A 20544-nucleotide genomic window follows, 5' to 3' on the forward strand; every position below is an offset into this window, starting at 1 on the left:
TAGAATAATCCCGCTGGCTTCAGCCGAGCTTCTCTGGATCCACACTGATGTCATCGAGAGCAGAGCCTGGGCCACTCTCACGTCACTGAGGTGGAAAACTGAGTAGGGAGGTCTTAGCTAAACATACATAGATGCAGCTGGAATCTGCAGAGCTGGTGCAGGCTTGCCCTTACGGCTGTTGTAAAGGGTTTTACAAAACGTGATGGACAAATGTGGCTGTCCTGATTCAAGGCTGGATTGTTCCTGACCCTGTGCTGGTCAGCAAGGGAGGTAGAGGAGGGAACAAGTCTTCCTGTTATGGGGGAGGGATAGTTCAGTGGTTTGAGCATGGGCCTGCTAAACCCAGCGTTGTGAGTTCAATCCTTGAGGGGGACCACTTAGGGATCTGGGGCAAAATCATTACTTGGTCCTGCTAGTGAAAGTAGGGGGCTGGACTCGACTCAATGACCTTTCAGGATCCCTTCCAGTTCTATGAGATAGGTATATTTCCTCCCTTTGCTTGTGGCACAGGTGACAGAGAATTTTGGTTCCTACTCTTGCAGTATGCAAGGGCCAGGGGATGCTGCCAATTAGAGAAGCACTGGGAACCTCGCCGAGCACCCCAGCCAGCAAAGCTGGGCCAGCATGGGGAGAGGGCGAGAACACACGATGCTCTGGGATGACCAAGGAGGGACCAAAGTGTCTCTTACTTCTGAAGAAGTCCACGAGGTCCTCGGTGACGTTGCCATAGTTTGCAAACACCCTGCTGATCCCAGGCGGCCCTGGGGGTCCTGGCGGACCTTGTGCGGCGTAAGTGACCATGTCCCGGAGGAGGCCTCGGCCTGGGGAATTAAACGCAGGGTTTAAAATAGCATGACACAAAGGAGAAAACCCCCTTCAGCCAGACGAGCACTGTGCCTAGGATGATTTGAATGGCAGGTTCCTGGCCTGTTAACATATCTCCAGCCCTGCAGGGTGAATTCCATGGAATAACCCTGAGATCCTGTTAGAGACGCTCTCTTCTGACAGGAGAAGATGAATCTTAGAAGGTCAGCGCTGCATGGGATTTCACTGTTGTGGAGCCGGCGCTATTGTTTGTATTAAACGTCTTGGAGGAGGGCGGTTTTATTTTCCCTTCTAAATTGCCAGAGAACGGCCCCTGTGCGGGGGACCAACACAAGAGCCCAGCTACCCTGCGAGCCCTAGTTTGAGGATTTAAGAGGGACTTATGTGGTGCATTGGTTTTGCACTGGCACCTCTGCACAGGGGTCAATTTCACCCCAAGACAGAGGGAGGCAAATCCCCCAGAGCCGTGCATTTCAGTGTCTTATCTGAGCAGGTTATTTTCATTTCCCCGGGCAGGTGAGCGCTGTCCCTTGCCTATTGCTAGAAATAATGAATATCAATTAATTCTGGCTGATGTTTAATTGGCAGAGAATTCAAACATCAATCTGCACCCAGTGTTTGTGGCTCTGCAGTCATTTGCTCCCATTGGCCCAGGAGAAGAAGTAGCACCGTCACTGAGTCTGATTTTCTCCTCCAGCACAGCAAACCTCGCCGTGGACTCATGGGTTGGCAGGTTCAGCAGGTCAGTGCTTTGCACTGCTGGTGGCAGGGATCAGTAGATCTGGGCCTTGCTCCCAGTGGTGATGGGCTCAGGAGAGAGCTGCATCCAGCAGTGCACAGGGGGTAGGCAGGGAAAGTGGTGGACGGTGGTAGATGGGCTTTGCAGGGCACCGGGGGGAGGGAGCTGAGGTTTCACCATGCAGCGGGAGAAGGCTTCCCACTCACTCTGTATGCTCTCCGACACCCGGAGTGCCAGTTCATTGTAATCCAGCGATCCGGTGAATGACTCGCTGTAGGAGCCGCTCGAACTCATCGATCTCCTCTGTGTTCTTTCTGCTCCCAGGGATCCGCTGTACGATCCGCCTGCACCCACTGAGCCACCGTACGACCCATCGCTGCCCAGGGCGCCACCGTACGACCCATCGCTGCCCATGGCGCCACCGTATGACCCATCGCTGCCACCATACGATCCTCCTGCACCCTGGGATCCTCCATGGGACCCAGCCATGAGGCCGCTATCTCCTTTTGGCCCTTGTGGGCCCATAGGCCCTGGGGGCCCGGGAGGCCCCGAGATGAACCTTCGAACATCATCACCTGCAAAACACAACAGGCGCTGATGGTGCTAGCAGACAGACACACAGATGCCACATGCACCCTGCTTCCCAAGGACAGGGTCCATGGGGCATTGGCACTGGTGGCCGACAGCCTGGGAACGCTGGGCAGTGGCGGAGGGTCTGCAACCTGATTTGTCTGCAGAATGCAGCCTGCGGCAACGCACTTCACTTTACATCTGCAAACTGCCCCAGGAGGCTGGCTGGTAGCCTGAGCCCCAGATGGGGAAACTGAGGCACAGAGCCCAAAGATGGAGGCTCCCCAGATTAAAAGACACTTTTTCAAAGGTTGCCCTCAGCGACTTGCCAGCACAGGACAGAAGCAAGGCTGGGTTCAGGGTGTACTTGCTGCTGGCTCAGTCCACTAGACCCATACCCCCTTCCGTTGCTCGTTAGGAAAATGCCTTCCCCATAAAAAATGACAGTAAAAAACGTATAACAAGTCCACATTTAAATATAACAGTAGTGAACACTCATCGCCTCGCCAATGCCTTGCATCTCGGGATCACCAGAGGCTGTATTAGGCCCCAGTCTGGTGCAGAATAGATAAGGTGCAAAAGGTGAAATTCAGCCCGGGGCAGAGGTCTGGCGCAGGGACAAGGCACCATTTAAGTCCCGCTTCAGCCTTTGGGGGACTTAAATGGTACCTAGTCCTTGCAGTGAATTTCACCCAGAGCGAATCCTACTAGGTCATAGATCAGACTTGCCGACTATAACATTGACCAGAGCCAACAGTAAGCAGAGTGGGTGGGTGGTGAGATTGCCATCAGATACCGAGTCTCCTTACTGGTTAGATATTGGATCAGCTCGCTCCTAAATGTGTCGCTCAGCACGTTGTCAGTATAGGAGAAGTGGCCAGTTCCTGACAGACCTGGTGGCCCTGGTGGCCCTGGAGGTCCTGGGGGTCCCGGTGGTCCAGAGACGGAAGCGTATCCCACACCTTGGGAGAGTAGGGATGGGGAGAAATAATATTTTTGTGAACGGAAGGTGACCTGGCAATTACGCTAGTTTTGGAATCTTGATTGTTTCAAGATTCCAACCCCAAATTCCACCTCTCTTTGTGCCCTGAAACGCAGACGTGGATGAGATTTGCAAGCTGCCTGGGGATTCAGTCCCATTTAATGGGCATGACGCATCCAAATCTCCTGGGCAGCTAACTCGCAGCCTAAATCTCCCTGCCGTCTCTGAATGCCATTTCCTCTGCAGGCCCAAACCCTTCCCAGCAGCTGTTGAGAAGAGCAAACTCCTTACTTTGCAGGTAAGAGGTGACATCCTCTAGGCTGAACGTGGAGAAAGAGCTGCCTGGCATTCCGGGGATTCCTGGGGCTCCTGGAATTCCAGGGGGTCCCTGTGGCCCTGGAGGTCCAACAATGCCACTAAATTCAGAGCCTGGAAGTACAATGGAAGAGAAAGAATCATTGCAAGGCTCCCACCCCATTGCACCCAAAGCGTCGCTCCCCTGGCAGTAACATCTCTGCTGAGGAAAGGGCTTCACTCCCGCACTTCTATTTGCAGTAGGAGTGTGTGGGGAATCCAAGAGAAAGTGCTGTGAATGGCCTGCAGCGGGAACTGCCAGCGCAGACGCACGCTGCACTGACGACACTGGGACGACGACTGGGCGCAGAGGCCTGTGCTGTGGTCGGTCCATCCCGGTGCAGAACAAGGGACCAGATTTGTATTTGCTTTGTCCAGTAGCATTAGAGGCTCCACTTGTCACTCCATAGTTTGATGAGGGTTGGGGGCAATCTCTGTCTGTGTTTCCAGTCCTCACATGGAACAGACACCTCCTGAGCTCTCAGACAGAGGTGGGGTTCCGGTCAGAACCCCCTGACCTGCCGTTCTCCACAGCATCAGTTGGAGCAAGAGCCCAAAGGAGACACTCATGGGTTTGACTGGGTACAAGCCATACACAGTATATTAGGGATTCCTTGAGTTTGATGGAACTGTGACATTCATTCAGTGCAACAGCATGTCTGTAAGCAGAGTAGAACTGCTCATCAGAGGTTAGAGAGGGTTAACCATGATGACAGGTGATACTGGAAATCCAACAGACTCTCCCATAGATGATGGTTGGATGGGAGGAGTTTAGTAATAACCTCCTCCCCCAGAAAAGTGTGCTTTTCCCTCAGCTGTTGGTTGTAGGAATCTATCAGAGTATATCAGCCTGTAAAAGAATATCACTGACTAACTACCTGGCGTGTGAATAGCAGGGTCTGACAGCTAGGGCTTACCTTGGAGTAAAGCTATTAGGTCACTGTAAGATGTGCCGGGTAATCCTGGAGGACCGGGGGGCCCCGAGAGCCCAATACTGAGTCCATTATCTAGGAAATTAAAAACATTTAGATGTGAGGATAACAGCGACATTGGCAGGCTAAACATCACATGTGCCACTGAAACATGATCACTATCGCAGTGGGACAAACAGAGCTGGGTGGCTAATTTACAACCAATAATTCCTGTAGGGTGAAATTCACCTCCATGCAGAAGGTCAATCAAAGGCTAAGGCCTATGTACCACTTACGATCCATTCAAATCAGGCCTCAGCTGATGCATAGGTCTTGTGCTGCCCCTCGTCACCAGATGGGAATTTCACCCATTGTGAATCTAGCCTCTTTCTCTGCTCCTGGAATAGCCTCATATTTACTCACCAAGTATCTCTCTAAATCTCTTAGTCTATGGACTGATCGTGCATATTCAACCTGTGTGGGTTAGCTGTGATTGAGCCAATGAATCACATGGTATTACTCCCCTGTTCCCTGATTGGATAAGCACGTCATGCTTTCAGCGCAAATGGGTGGATTTAAAATTTGGGTTCTGCAAATACCGGTAGCTCGCAGCTTTGAAATTTGCTTTGCCAAAATGTTTCTGCCAGTAAAACTTGGCCACACGGGTTGAACTGCTCCTAGAGGGCATTAGCATCCTCACGGGTGGGGTTTCAACTAAACAACCATTTGCCAACTAGAATGACAAAAAGTAGCTTTTCCCCCTGGAACGGTGTGGTTAATAGGGTCCAATCATTCAGGGCCTGATTGTAAGAGGTGCAGAACAGGGAACTGAACCAGGTGTCCTGAGTCCTAACCTAACCACTGGATCATCCTTCTTTTCTAAGTTTCTCTAAGGAGACCTCTGTGCTGGCCGTCACTATATATACACCAGCAATACATGCCTTCACTTAGGGCCTGGTACAAAGCCACTGAAGTCAATGGGTGCCTTGCCATTGACTTCTATGGCTTTTTGAACAGGCCCTTGGAGAGAATAGAGAGAACCACACACTAAAAAGGATCATTACTTGTTATGTAGCTTATAACCCGGCTGGTCAACTCGTCATAGTTCAGTGACAGAGACAAGCCATCTCCTCCGGGTCCAGGCGGGCCTGGAGGCCCCTGCGGTCCAACTAGATACTGACGAACTTCTTCTCCTGAAAGGAAAAAGGAAAATGAGTCTTTTGTGCTGCTGGTTGTCCCCAAAGGGTGGGAAGGAATCAGCTGCTAGCATTCACAGTCTGACAGCAGGGCTGCCTAGCCAGGGGCTTGCACTGAAAGATGGACGCTCAAACCTGCCGGCAGGATGCTCCCACACATCCCAGCCCCCCATGCACATGTGCCTGGGTATTGTAGCGGGAGGTGAGTAGCTCACAGAGTCTGGACCTCCTTCGAGGTGGGGATCCCCAGGCAGGGCCACCCGTGGGGGGGGCAAGTGGGGCAATTTGCCCCAGGCCCCGGGCCCCGCAGGAGCCCCGCGAGCCCTGGCCCGGTGGCGATCCAGGTCTTCGGCCGGCATTTCGGCGGCGGGGGGGCCCTTCAGTGCTGCCGAAGACGCGGCGCGACTGAAGGGCCCCCCGCCGCCGAAGACCCGGACCGCCGCCGGGTGAGTACAAGCGCTGCAGCTCCCCCGCTTTGCCCCAGGCCCCCTGAATCCTCTGGGCAGCCCTGTCCCCAGGAGAAAGACATACCAGCTCTGTTCTCTTTGAGCTGCTGCAGGGATCTGCTCTGCTTGTATTTAGCAGGCTGAGCTATTTCTTCAGAATCCGCCCATACCAAGATCCTTCCTACAATTCACAATTAGTTCACGTTCTGATTGTATTTCCTTTGTTGTCGGTTTCTAGCAGGGCAAGCTCAGCTCAGACGCAGCGCCCGCTCCTGCTTTTCAATTGGATTTTCCAGCTGGCTTGACTCAAGCACAGAGAGGTCAAGTGATTTTCCCCCAGGGAGTCAGTTGCTCAGCCAGGAGTAGCGCTGTTTGCAATCCCTAGCTGTCACCGTGATTTAAACCTCCTGCACATCTCTGCCATGGGATTCCCCTCTGCACTGAGGCCTGATGCGATTACATGATGAGCGCTCTCATAATAGAGATTACAGCTCTTTACTCTCAAACAGGAGCCAAGGCTATCCAGAGTTAAATCATCCCAAACCAAGGGATAGAAACCCTTCATTTTAGGTTAGGAAGAAAAGGGCTAGGAAGAAAATTTCCCTGGGGATAGGTTTCGCCATCGCCGCCTGCTGCAGGGTTTCTTCCTCTGACGCCGCTGGTGCTGGTGACAGCGACAGGCCACTGGTCTGACCCAATTCCTATGTTCCCAAGCAAGCCCAGACAGTACCGAGCAGCAATGGACTCTGCAGCCCTCCCTGCTCGGGACACTCACTTTGCAGCATGGCCAGGACGTCTTCGTAAGTCAGGTATCTTGAGGAGGAGGATGAAGAACTTGACATCTCAATACTGTAACCGGAGCCTGTGAGAATGGAAATGTTTCATGTCACGTAGGATGAAGACCGACATAAAGAGAGGCAGCTCGAAAGGAAATTGTTTGGTGTGCCAGGCGGTGACAAAGAAACGGACTCACACTGGATCAGGGGGGTGCAGCTTAAAAAGGAATTTAGTGGCTCTGTGGGAAAGACTTTCCACTCATGCACAGGGTGATGAATCCAGGGCTGGATCACAGCGTGGTCAGCCGGTAAGTATCATCCATGGGACAACAGAAATGAAATGAATGGCCTGCCACTTGGGAAAACATGAGCCTCGCTCTCTTGACCTAGAATGGATTCTCTATAGACAGCCAGAAGCTCAGGAGCTTCTGTCTCTTTGTAGATCCCTAGTGTTTGAAGGACAAGACAATGGCAGACAGTCTGATCCCAGCAAGCAGACGGCAATACTGTCACATCCGTGCTGCCCATAGTGACAATGGCAGATTACACTCCCATCTGACTCTCCAGGAGTTTAGGGGGTTGAGGGTCTAGCGTTCAAACTGAGACTATCTAAAAGGCAAGACCTGGCTAAACCTATTGTAAAAATGAGACGAGACACGGGACTCCATTTTGCCCCCTTCACTCATGTGGAGCCGCACGCCATTCTTTGTGTCGCCCCACTGGACTGATTACAGAGTCGGACATTTTATAATCACGTTGGAGCATTGCTCCATAGACACCAGGAGCCACTCCAGCGCAGGGCTCACCGGCAGGTCACATTCTGATCTCAGTTACGAGAACAGGATTTGGTGTATAGAGCTTAGGTAAACGGGAACGTGGGGCTTACTCCTCATGGAGCTCACAACACGCCTGGCCAGCTCGGCGTAGTCCAAGGATTGTCCGTCAATGGTGGTGATGATTCCTGGTGGCCCGGGGGGTCCTGGTGGGCCTTGAGGTCCAATCAGATAACGCCCGATGGTGTCACCTAATGAGGAAAAAAGGTGACAGCCAAATCAGCAGCGTGAGAATGGTGTGACACGAGGAGAGACTGTATGGCAGGGTCTGAAGGGAGCCTGGTCATGTGGATCCTCCCGGGTTGCGTATTACAGGCCATCTGAGGATGATCACACAACAGTGCTTCACTCACCGGACTCCCCTCTCCTCGGCCCATGGAAGTGTAACACTACCTGCCTGCCGGGGAGGGTTTAGGCAGGATCCTTGCAGTAGGGGGGCCCGTATCAGAGGGGCTAGTGCTCACTGGTGTATAGGCTGCAGAGCAGCAGGTTGGGTTGCAGTCCGTGCCGGGTTGGCTGCCACATGTGGGAGAATTATGAAGGGCTCAAGAGTGGAGGAAGGCTGGAAGCCATCCAGGGAGGATGGGAGAGGGTGGGTCTGAGGGAACCCAAACCTTTGGTGGATCTGAGTCCTGGTTAGCTTCCCCCTCCCCTGCCGGCCCATGCTGGAGATGGAGGCACTGAACAATTTCACCTCCGCAATGGCCCATGGATCTTGGGTGGTGGGACTGCCAGGAGCAGCTGAGTGACCAGCCCTTGTCAAAGCCCGCCGTCCCTGGTTGCACTTACTCTGCAAGTACTCCGCAACGTACTGCTGAATCTCCTGCAGTGAGCCTCCAGCTGGGCCTGGGGGACCGCGAGGGCCGGGAGGACCTGGTGGACCCTGGCTGTATCTTGCGTTTGAAGATCCGCCTGAAGAAATAAAATAGGCCAATGGCTTTTAGTATCAAGAGAACAGACCAAGGACTGGGAAGGTCGGAGCAGGCACTGATCCCTTCTCTGGGTGTGGGAAGAGCCATGCTAGTATGGTCAGGGCTGGGAGGGACCCCTAGTAAATCATCTAATCAGGCTGACAGAGGCACACAACACTGGAGCTCCAGGCTTTGCATTGGCTCCCAGTTCTCTTCCAAGTGCAACTCTGGGTATTGGCTGTTATTATATGTAAAACCTTAAATCTATCTGAGCTATTTCTCTGGCTCATCTGAACATCTCACAGACCTTAATGCATTTCTCCTCACAACACCCCTGTATGGCAGGGCAGGCCTCTGATCCCCATTGTACAGAGGGGAAACTGAGGCACAGAGAGCGACTTGTCCAAGGTCATGCAAGAAGCCTGTGGTGGAGCAGTAACTGGACCCCAGGTCTCTCAAGTTCTAGGCTCATGCCCTCACCACTGGACCAGGCTTCCGTTCCAAGCCCTCCCAAAATGCCCTTCTCTGAGCCACCTCTCCCACATCCTGTAACATCCCCATCAGCTGGTAGGATCCTGCTGTCTGTCACCAGCATGAAAATCCTGGGCAGAGCATTTCCTATGATGAGCTCCGAGCTCTGGAATTTGCTCCCTCTTGCAATCTGCCAGCGCCCCGCTGTGGGAACCTTGAATCGGATTTATGGTTGATTTAGGCCACTGGTCGTTTAGTCAGAAGGTAGAGGACGGGAACGGTGGGGAATAATCTGTGTTGTGGTTTAACGTTGGCAATAGATACTGGGCCGAATTCATCCCTGGTGGGACTCTGCCAACGCATCCCCTCCACGACGGAGCTACAAGGGGCCCATGGCATCTAAAGGAACTGGGCCCAAGTCTCCGCTCACACTGGTGTGAATGAGGAGTCAAGGGAGTGACACTGGTCTGAGTGAGATCTGAATAAGACGCTTGGATCTCAGTGAGTCAGGCAGTCGAGGCAATGGCGTCCCAAAGGACTGGGCGGTTCCTGCGATGCAGAAAACGGAAAGGTGCGGTTCTGAAATTGTCCATTTTGGGACAGATGCTCAGGAGTGCCGAAGGGGCTTAGGAGCACAAGTGCCATTGACTTTCAGTGGGACCAGCACTCCTAAATCCTTTTGAAATTCTCCCCCATTAATGTCAGCATTTCCTGCTACACAGATAGAGTCTGATCCCCAAGCAGGCTCCCCTTACCTGTTGAAGACCCTCCTGGGATGCCAGGAGCCCCTGGCACGCCTGCATCACCTGGAAACAAGGGAGAGAGACACAGGTAGCCTGGGTCGGACAGCACGGGATTAACTCACCCCTTGGGTAGTTTATAATGGCTGATGTGCTGCATGTCCCCTTCCAGCCCCTGCACTGATTCAATCTGAGATGGGGTCATCCCACACCCAGAGGCATGATCATGGAGACTGGGGTGAAGGGACAGGGCACAAGCAGCCTTGGCCAACCCTGCAGCGAGGCGAGTAAGGGCCAGCAGCAATGGCAGATCCTGTGCTCAGGGCAGTGCAGTCCTGCTCCCTTGGTGCACCCAAAGAGGGCGGCAGGGCCATGCTTTCACCCTGCACTAGTCCAGGAGGAGCAGGCTGCCTCAGTGAGAGGCCTGGGTGTGAAAGGGCTGCAGGTTCAGGGCATGAGGAGGAAGAAGGGTTTTCTTTTCACAAACCTTTGTCTCCTTTGGGTCCTCGAGGCCCTGCGGGTCCGGGAGGTCCCTGGATGGCGACTCCAGCACCTGCCCAACCAGAATGCCAGGAAAAGGAGTCAGAAGTGCACAGGCAGAAAAGCCTTGGAGGAGATCCTGGCCACACTGAAGTCAATGGGAGTTCTGCCATCGACTTCAGCCGGGCCGGGATTGCACCGCCAGGCTCCAGAGCGATGCAGAGAAGAAAGGCGTGTGCACAGACTGACCTGAAGCAGAGATTCCTGGGAGGCCAGGCTGACCTGGGTCACCTAGATGAAACACACAGAGAGAGCCAGTCACACATTCCTGCTGTTATAGTATCCCCCCCACCTGACAGCAGTGCTGTACGCTGGAATCCTATTTACCTGTGAATCCCCGTGGGCCCGGTGAGCCTGTGAACAGGAAAACAGAGGCGCTGTTAGACTGTTCACACCCACAGGCCCTGATCGAGTACGCAGAACACAATCACCGCATCTGATGATCAGGGCTGAACGGGGTATTTTAACCCCGCCAAGGGAGGGAATTTCCCCCCCCCCTCCACAACAGCCAGCTTCCTACAGAGCACGGGTTTATGTTTACCACTCCCACATCCATGCACGCGACTAAGCACATCTGAGCCCCAGGAGACCCTGCAGGGCAGCAAAGCTATGGGGGAGGATGAGCGCCACCTGTGACCATGTCAGCGACAGGCCCTGAAGGAATGGAATCGCTCTGTGGCTAAAGCAGAACAGAGATGGGTCTGGACAAGAACAAGGAAACCCAAGCCGCATCGGAGGCCATGCTTTGCAAATGGATCTGGTCCCTTTGATGGCAGAACCGAAGCGCCGGCTCCCAACACCCCTGAATCTTACGGGCACTTGAAATCTAGATCGGAACGTCATGGCTTGTCATTGCCCTGGCTCCTGAACTGGAATCTAGTTAGCTGCCGCAGAGCCAAGGGAGAATCCTATTTATTATTTGTACTCAACAAGGACAAGTGCAGAGTCCTGCACTTAGGATGGAAGAATCCCATTCACTGTTACAGACTAGGGACTGAGTGGCTAGGCAGCAGTTCTGCAGAAAAGGACCTAGGGGTTACAGTGGACGAGAAGCTGGATATGAGTCGACAGTGTGCCCTTGTTGCCAAGAAGGCTAACGGCATTTTGGGCTGTATAAGTAGGGTCATTGCCAGCAGATCGAGGGACGTGATCATTTCCCTCTATTAGGCATTGGTGAGACCTCATCTGGAGTACTGTGTCCAGTTTTGGGCCCCACACTACAAGAAGGATGTGGAAAAATTGGAAAGAGTCCAGCGGAGGGCAACAAAAATGATTAGGGGTCTGGAGCACATGACTTATGAGGAGAGGCTGAGGGAACTGGGCTTATTTAGTCTGCAGAAGAGAAGAATGAGGGGGGATTTGATAGCTGCTTTCAACAACCTGAAGGGGGGTTCCAAAGAGGATGGATCTAGACTGTTCTCAGTGGTGGCAGATGACAGAACAAGGAGTAATGGTCTCAAGTTGCAGTGGGGGAGGTTTAGGTTGGATATTAGGAAAAACTTTTTCACTAGGAGGGTGGTGAAGCACTGGAATGGGTGACCTAGGGAGGTGGTGGAATCTCCTTCCTTAGAGGTTTTTAAGGTCAGGCTTGACAAAGCCCTGGCTGGGATGATTTAGTTGGGGATTGGTCCTCCTTTGAGCAGGGGGTTGGACTAGATGACCTCCTGAGGTCCCTTCCAACCCTGATATTCTATTCTATTCTATTCTATTCTATTCTATTCTGTGGTAGCTCCTTGGAGCACCATCATGGCCCAGAGCCCCATTGTGCTAGGCACTGTACACAAACAGAACAAAAGGACAGTTTCTGCCCTAGAGATCTTCTGCATTGCTTATCAGTATGAGGGTTTGGCACTGAGGCATTTTACCAGTGACTTGAAAAGCCAGCTCTTGGGGAAACCTCATGATCAGTAGGAGCTGAGAGAATGGACTCACCTTGGTCTCCCTTTGGCCCTGGTGGGCCTGGTGGACCTGGTGGGCCTGCGAAGAATGTTTCTGTAATGAAGAGAAAAGGGTTGTTTAATGTACACAAGCAGACACAGCCATGGAGTGGAGGAGCAGGACATGTCCCCTGTCTACATCCTCCTGAAGCCAGGGATCGCCGGGGGTTCATTTGAACCGCAGAGGGACAGAGAGGTTTCAGAAGGGTCCAACACAAGAATCAAGTGAAAGTTCCTACCTGAGTTGGGCACGAAGGAGCCTGGTGGGCCTGGCGGGCCTGGCAATCCTTCTCCTAAGCCAGGGAGATAGAACAATACTCAGAAGGGAGGGCAAAGGCCAATGAATACAGCAGTTCGCATAGCAGAGTCGCTGGATTGCCAAACCTGGGGCCAGTTCCTTATTTCTCACTGCACCTCTATCCCGCATTAGTCAGTCATGCCCTGCTGTAATACTGGAGGATCACAGCACTATACAAGTATCAGGGGGTAGCCGTGTTAGTCTGTATCTACAAAAACAACAAGGAGTCTGGGGGCACCTTAAAGACTAACAGATTTATTTGGGCATAAGCTTTCGTGGGTAAAAAACCCCCACTTCTTCAGATGCATAGCATAGCATCTGTTGTTTTAGCACGGTACAGTTAGGGTGAAACTCCATTTACAGGATGGTGCAGGAAAAATCCCAGAGAGCCTCAGTGCATTCCAATGGCCTTTTCACTCCTCATCCAGTGAAGCTTTACATACAGAGGAGTTTTCATTCCATAAGAAACAGGGCCCACGCTGCTCAGCTCCTGGGGCCGCAGCAATCACCAGCTACCTGCTAGTTTTTAAGTGCTGCATCAAGGCTAGACCGCTGGGCAGTTGAGGACTGAAGATGCTACAGCTGCAAAGCAGAGCTGGCACCCTTTCGCCTTTCAGGGTGCAGACATGACTTTCCTGGCCAAAGATTCCCCACCATCCTTCCCCCAGAGGTCAGGGCCACCAGCAGGTCCAGGGTGTGGGGGGGATTTTGCTAGACAGTTCCTTTCCCGTTATCGTAAAACTCTCCTTCTAGTGAAGTGTATCTGTATGAACACACGGGGTTAAACCCTGGCCCCGTGGAAGTCAATGGCAAAACTCCCATCCACTTCCATGGGGCCAAGATTTCTCCCACAGAGTTTCAGAATTACTCATCTGGGGGCGTGTGACAAATCGACTGTAAGCCGCTCCCCCCCATCCATGTATGGGGGGGAACAAGGTTTTACCTGCTGGGCCGCGAGGTCCAGGTGGTCCCTGGATGGAAGTGCCTGACAAAAGAAAAGAATCAGACGCATTCAAGAATATTTGCATAGCAAAATGAACAAGTTGAAAGCATGCTGCAGGCTTTATTCCACCCTATGGCCCCTGTGATCTCTCCTATATACTGCACCGTATGTAATACTCTATTATAATATACATACCTGGGGGTCCTGGAGGGCCGGGGAGGCCTGCTCGTCCCAGTAAATCTGACGAAACTGAAAAAAAAGGAAATATTTTTGCTCTGGAAATATTGTTGCTATGTTGCTCATGAAAGCTATTGGAGTCAGGGGTGGATTAAGGCAAGATCCTTGGTACAAGGCCTCATGGGTCAAAGGGGACCCGGACATACCTATGATCTGAAAGGACAGGATAGGGCCTCCCTTGCTAGTCTCTTGGGGACCATGAGAACAGGCAGCAAGAACTGGGGCAGGTGAGGTTGGGATGGACAAGGCCACCAAGGTAGGAAACAGTAAGGAATCTCTCTGGACAGTGAGGGCTTGTGAGAAAGACCAGGGAGGCCAAAGATGCTGGGCTAGGATGACGAGACTTTTCAGGAGGAGGAAGAATTTTTAAAGGAGGGCCTGAATTTTTTGGTGAGTGGGGGTGAAGGCCAATTTTTGATGAATCTGGGCCCTGGATAGTCTTAATGAGAGAGAGACTTCAGCCTCAAAGCTGAGATGTGAATCCCAAGTGCGGGGGTGTTCAGATCCAGGATTTGGGTTCGGCCCATTATAGAGCTATGGAGCAGTCACAAAGTTCTGTTCCAGATCTGAATTACTCCAAATGTAGTGTTTGTATATGGGGAGTGGATTGGGACCGCTTTTAGTCTTAATCCATCCTTGATCAACATCCCAGACATATTTACAAAAGCTTTTCAGAGCATAGTAGAATAATCCAGGGTATAATAAATAATTGTAATAATAATTGGTTGCAACATGCACAGTGTATTACATAAAACAAATAGATTTTCCCCAAGGGATACTGCTGTTAACTCAATTCTGTTTCTGTCACTTCTGCCTTGAAATTAACATTTCCTCCTCCCAGGGCCGGCTCTAGGCACCAGCGTTCCAAGCATGTGCTTGGGGCAGCACTTTTCAAGGAGCGGCACTTGGTTTTTTTTTTTGCTTGGGGCAGCAAAAAACCTGGAGCCGGCCCTGCCTCCTCCACATCCATTTATCGTGTCACTTTAGGCTGGTTACTTCTTTGTAGCGGGCTTAGCGTTAGTTTTGTTGTGAGCACAGGGCAGCTGCGTGTTCTTGTGGCCTAATGACCAGAACAGTGCAGTAAGACTCAAAAAGACCTGAGTTTCAGTCCTGGCTCTGGCCTGCTAGACCATTGAGCAGACAATGTCAATGCCCTGTGCCTCAGTTCTGTAAAATGGGGATAACGATACTGCCCTCCTTTGTAACGTGTTCTGAGCTCTACCAGTAACAAGTGCTAGATACTATTATTGTCATCGTATAGATACCATGAGCCTCAGCTAAACCACATGCCCACTCCGTCTACAACATATTGAGCTAGAGGTATCTCAAGTTGAAGGACCCTCCCCCTGGGCTGGTCTCACCCAAGAACTCTTCATGCTGCCAGTAAAGAACAGAAGCAGCATCTCTTCTTACTTTGAGATAATGAAGTTGCAACTTCTGATTTGATGGTTTCCATAACGGTTTCACCTGTGAGCCCTCTCTCGCCACGTGGACCTTCATCAAGAACAGAGAGAGTGTGGGTTATTTAGCCAATAGAGGACGAGCTCCACCTTTTGGGGGACCTGCAAGGCTGCAGGCTAATGTACCAGCTTCTGATCTCCTCTGACATGGCTTCAGATTTTGCTTTCTGTGACAATAAACTGGGTGACACAGATTCAATCCTTGATGGACATTCATCCAAATCTGCCAATTCCTGCATCATCTGCCATTATTATCAAGCTCAGTTCAGGGTCCATCTCTAACTCCCACCTTTTTACATAGCAGGACCCCTAGATCAGGACCATAGTCCAGATCCTCAAAGATATTTAGGCACTTAACTCCCACTGACATCAGTTCCAATGGGAGTTAGGCACCTAAATACCTTGGGGGCCCATATAACAGAAAGGCAGCTTTGATTGGAATGTGCTCTACTAGAGCTAACGCCTGGATAAAATAATAATAGCTGTATCTATGGCTGTAGCTTTCACACAGAAGATAGTTGGGGACTCCTCACCCACTCCTCTATGGGGGTGGGGGAGGAGAGGAGAGACATGAAAATTGGGACTGTCTTAAAAGATTAATTAAAACTCTGAACGCAGACGAATGAGCCAAAATGAAAAGATCTGCAGACAAAAGAGAAAGAGATGATGCAAGAAGCTGAGAAATAAGGAGGGGGACTGAAAGATGTTCTGAAAAAGAAAAGCAATGAATGACTGCAGTTCATTCAGAGGCAGGCAGTGTACAGTACCTTGCAGTCCGGGGAGCCCAGCTGGCCCAACAGGACCTGGTTTCAAAGGACAAACAAAAAACGACTGCGTTAAATTTCCATGGCTGTATTTAACAGTATCAGGGGACAATCAATAGGCCTTTGAAAAGAGCTGAGAACATCAAATAATACATTTGTCCACGCAAGTAAATTAAATCAGGATACAGGCATGAATTTATCAGCACGCCGGTGGATACAGGACGTTCTGGAGAGGTGGTTTTTAGTTCAATACCTGGCAAATAAAGCACATGCTCCATTTAGACTGGTGAAATAACCAGGCAGGTACGGGGTATAATACAAAGACAATGGGCCTGATCTATTCTGCCTTGTCCCTTCCCTTGCTGAAGTTTAGGAATAACAGCACTGAAGCCAAAGGAGTTACCCCAGTGTAAGAGGCAGACAGGTGCGAGAGGAATCAGCACCTCGGAGCTTTGCACTGTGACTCCGTTGTACTGGAGGGCGGTGACTGCATTAGGACGGTTCAGAAGAGGTTGAGGCTGGGGGCTTAGCATGGAGCCTGGGGCTCTTAGTGTTAGGGTCTGGAGCGGGCACTGCTAAAAATCTCGTCAGCTGTTCTTGCGAGATTTCTGCAGTCTTGATGACAACCCCACCCAATTCAGGACTGGAAGATAAGCCTCTTCTGTGTCTGGATCTGAAAACAAAACTATGAGGTATGTGTGTGTGTGTGGGGGGGGGGTTTCAGATCCAGGGTATTCCCCCCCCCCTTTCTTGAAATGCAAAGGGGCTTGGATTTGAGATCCCAGGTTTGACCCATTGCTAGACTGTGTGCATTAGATCAAAATGTAATGGCATGTTCCAGGCCACAACCTCACTTCCTCCTGTTCTTCCAAAGCCTCCCTCCTACCTGTCCCTCTTGTATCTGTCTCCCACTCCCATCTTCACACCCTTCCCTGTGCTCCAAACAACCTGTCTTCCTTTTTAAAAATCCCTCCTTCAACTACACATGCCCATTGTGCTGCCTGTTTAAGTGAGGCCCAAGCCCTGGCCTTACTACTGTGGAGATCACAGAGGGCAGGAAAGGTGGGGAAGCTAATGAATAGACAGTCCCTGATCTATGTGGCCTGTAGGACAGGACAGCTTGGCAGGGATAGGAAACCATGGACTCCAGAATGCTCCTTAACAGTGCTCCAGAAAGGAAGAGTGTGGACCCCACCCAGCACTGGGAGAGCGGGGGGGACCCTAGCCATGTTCCCAAGCTGGCTGACCATACTCCTGTAGGCACGTGAAGCACCCCCATGGATGTTCACTGGGCCCCCACCTACTGCTCAGAAGCAGCATTTTCCAATTCTGCTTTGTGTCCCCTATCCCACCTGTAAGATGAACCAGCATTTTACCCTGAGATTGTTAAGTTCCTGGCAGGGCAGGGACCTTGTCTTTCTCTGTGTTTCATACAACCCCAAGCACAGTGCTCAGTAAATACACAATGAACAGCGATGCAGGCTGCACCTGTAACGAAGGAGCAGGGTTTCCTTACCTGGGACACCAGGTGGGCCTGGTGGTCCGACGGCTCCTGGTGGCCCTGGAGGGCCAGGGAGAGCAATAGTCGATGAACCCTCTGCAACACAAAAATGAGGCAGTTGGCAAACAGAGAAGAGGAGTAAATCTGCCACAAATATAATTTGTAACGAACGCTCTGACCAGTTTGATTGTCTACATTGCCACAACCGATTTAAATGATGCAAACACAAAAAGACCCTGATCCATTGTAGGCACAAGGTAACCATGAAAATAGAAGGGATAATAGAAATTGGAGAAAATCATCAAAAACTGGGGCTGTTCAAAATCATACGTACCAGCAGTTATAACTCGGCCGGGAGCACCAGGTTCACCTAGGATAGAGAGGGACAAAAGAAGAGGGATCAATTAATAGAGCAACAAAACATTTTGAATAAGTTTCTGATGGCATATTGGCTTCTGTTCTCATTCCCCTCAATCTTTTGTTAGAGAAATTATAAGGATAGGAGATAATGGGGGAAGAAAGAGACAGAGAAGAGAGAACTCAGCTAACCCCAAAAGATTCTTTAATCAAATGTCCAAATGTTACATTTGTCAGAATGCATAACGGGCCGAGTTCTGATCCTACATACAAGTGTGCAGCTTGCACTGAAGTCACTGGGGCTTGTGATCCTGTATCTGGGGGCAGAGTTGGGTCCAATATGTACATTTCAGAGGGAGAGCTACGCTGATGACTTCTCTGGAGAACACCCTGTTTCTATGGGCTTCAGGAGACTTTTGTTAACTCCATTATTCTTTTTTCTTTTTTGAAACCACTAGGTGACACTGTTGATCCAGGCACTGGTCAGGAGACAAGAAAATCCTCACTAATGCAAAGTACCTAGAGAATAAATGAAAGCCTGGTTTGAATCCCAACTTACCTTTAGCCCCTGGTCGACCCGGGTTGCCTGGGAGTCCTGGTACGAAGAAACAATTCAAAATTGTGAATGTAAATATTTTTTTTCCAGATAATTCCCAGAATTGTAATTGTGGGTTAGTGAGAAAAAACCCCACCCAGTCACTTGATCCAACCATTCATTCTCCTACATTTATAGCAGGTGCTTTTAAAAAGATTTTAAAAAGCTGTTGATTGCACCTCCTTTGCTTTATCAGAGGACCCTTGATACCATTGCAAGATGGTGCACTGAGGAGTGTCGCATCGCTGCTGGAAATCCCCAGATTTCTAGTGATGGCTAACAGGATGGTTCAATTATGCACAAGGACCTGGAATGCCTTCCTAGTAACTCAGGGTGGGATTTTCAGAAGCCTAGTGGGACATGGTGCTGCTAAATAGCTTGTGAAAATCCCATCCGCAGTAACTATCTCAACACCCACTTTGATTCAGAAACCTGTGAGTCACCATATTAGAATCCCTATTTTGACCCGATGAGGGTGAAGATTCCAAGGAGTTCCTGAACTAGCATCCAGCAGAAATATATTTTCTATCATATGGGTGTTGTTTATTTACTCAGGACATCTCAGCCCAGGTGCTTCTCCAAGTCACCTACCCATAGCACTGCCCAAAGTTTTCCCTAGCTCACAGGGTTTTGCTTTACTCGGTGGGACATACTCCCTCCTTGAGATTGCATGGCCTTTTCTAGCTCTTATCATCTCTTCACCAGCTGATTAGCATTAGCTCATTTTCCCAATGTTTTACAAAAAGGAAAGTAAGTGAGCTTAGTTCTGGTGAAAATTTCTAGGCTGACAACCCTGGAGGTTGAAATCCTTCATTTATTTACAGAACAACTACATTATGAGGAAAGGAAATGCAAAGTTCTTCCCCTTAGCACCCCACCAATGTGACTTAACCCTGTTCTAGAGGTGCAGCCTCTAAAATTCAGACAGTAACCCATACCATGATAATTCACCCCTTGGCTGGAAATACAAACAGTGGGGCTAGCTAGAGACATCTGTGGTGGTAGCTTTGGTGATGGGGACATCTGGTGACACGGAATTAGACTGAAACAATGAACAGATTTCACAAAGACCATTAGGCAGTCACCAAATGATATCAAGGCTTGGTCACTAAAAAACTGGGCTGGAAGTGGATCCCAGCATTTGGGAGAGGACACCCCAACCTTCTGATGTGTCCTTGTCTTGCCTAGGGTTCCATATGTGGAACGCTGTGCGGCTGAGACAGCTACCAGACTAGTGAGGAGGTAATGTGGATTTAAACTGTACTAAAGAAAAACTGTCTCTCATGAAGGCCCATTCCTCATTACTACAGCACATTTCAAACTGGGCTTTCCTAGCATTTAAGAAAATATCTGTGTTAACCTAAAAAATCTGGTCAGCTGAGCTGCCCTAACTCCATAAACGAGACTTGGTCATGTGTGAATATATGCTGTCAGTCTCATATCTCGGCTACTTTAGTGGTCCTTACACCTGTGTCTCATGTAAGGATAACAGGCTCACAAATGTGAGGCTAATAGGAAAGTCAAGGTGCTACAATATGTTGGTGATAAGTCAGAATATGGCTAAATGACTTACCTGGGGGTCCCTGCGGTCCTGTGAGACCTGGAAAAATAAAGGCAAAAATTCTAAGAGATTTGGAAAAATGTCTTTGGGGAAAAACAATAATTTTGTTTATAATTATGGGCAGCTGTGCAAATCAGCCTCCATATATGTGTGTGTAATCTGCAGATTGCAAAGGGCCCAACATCCACATATCTTCGCATTTCATCACAACGTCCCAGCATAGAACTGGCATAGACCCATGTAGCGTTGGCAAGCAGGCAATCCCTCCAGATGGGATGTGTAACTCAATGGCCTTGTCTAACAATAGTCATTTTTCCCTTTCTGCTTTTACCTGGCTGTCCTGCATCTCCAGTGGGTCCAGGCGGTCCTCGCATTCCTTGCATTCCCATGAGACCTTGTTCCCCTAGGGATGGTTACCAAGACAACATAAACATACTCAGCTTCATGTAGCCCAATAACCATTTACAGTCTAGAGACTGCTGATGTGAAAAGAGCCAACGTTTCAATTGTGGGCCCCACCCACAAGTCAGTGGGCATGCTGGCACATTAAGCAGGCACTTTCATGCCTAAATGCCCAATTTAAGCATCCAGAGTTAG

General features: G+C 50.4%; 1 protein-coding gene across 1 annotated transcript in view; it reads right to left on the reverse strand.

Annotated features, from left to right (window-relative positions):
* Nucleotides 1-20544, reverse strand: part of COL17A1 (collagen type XVII alpha 1 chain) — a 54289-nt gene that overhangs the window by 1771 nt on the left and 31974 nt on the right. Inside the window, exons 31-54 of the mRNA XM_065408149.1 lie at nt 20279-20350; nt 19960-19986; nt 18351-18386; nt 17769-17804; nt 17450-17530; nt 15937-15972; nt 15123-15203; nt 13668-13721; nt 13473-13514; nt 12471-12524; nt 12227-12286; nt 10622-10648; nt 10484-10525; nt 10242-10307; nt 9770-9820; nt 8422-8544; nt 7686-7823; nt 6799-6885; nt 5446-5574; nt 4388-4477; nt 3408-3545; nt 2944-3096; nt 1771-2139; nt 690-821 (exon numbers count right to left, since the gene is read on the reverse strand). Coding sequence (XP_065264221.1) covers nt 690-821; nt 1771-2139; nt 2944-3096; nt 3408-3545; nt 4388-4477; nt 5446-5574; nt 6799-6885; nt 7686-7823; nt 8422-8544; nt 9770-9820; nt 10242-10307; nt 10484-10525; nt 10622-10648; nt 12227-12286; nt 12471-12524; nt 13473-13514; nt 13668-13721; nt 15123-15203; nt 15937-15972; nt 17450-17530; nt 17769-17804; nt 18351-18386; nt 19960-19986; nt 20279-20350 — 2124 coding nt within the window. The remainder of the gene's footprint in view (nt 1-689; nt 822-1770; nt 2140-2943; nt 3097-3407; nt 3546-4387; nt 4478-5445; nt 5575-6798; nt 6886-7685; nt 7824-8421; nt 8545-9769; nt 9821-10241; nt 10308-10483; nt 10526-10621; nt 10649-12226; nt 12287-12470; nt 12525-13472; nt 13515-13667; nt 13722-15122; nt 15204-15936; nt 15973-17449; nt 17531-17768; nt 17805-18350; nt 18387-19959; nt 19987-20278; nt 20351-20544) is intronic.

The sequence above is a fragment of the Emys orbicularis genome, chromosome 7, assembly GCF_028017835.1.
Source record: "Emys orbicularis isolate rEmyOrb1 chromosome 7, rEmyOrb1.hap1, whole genome shotgun sequence".
Taxonomy (NCBI): Eukaryota; Metazoa; Chordata; order Testudines; family Emydidae; genus Emys; species Emys orbicularis.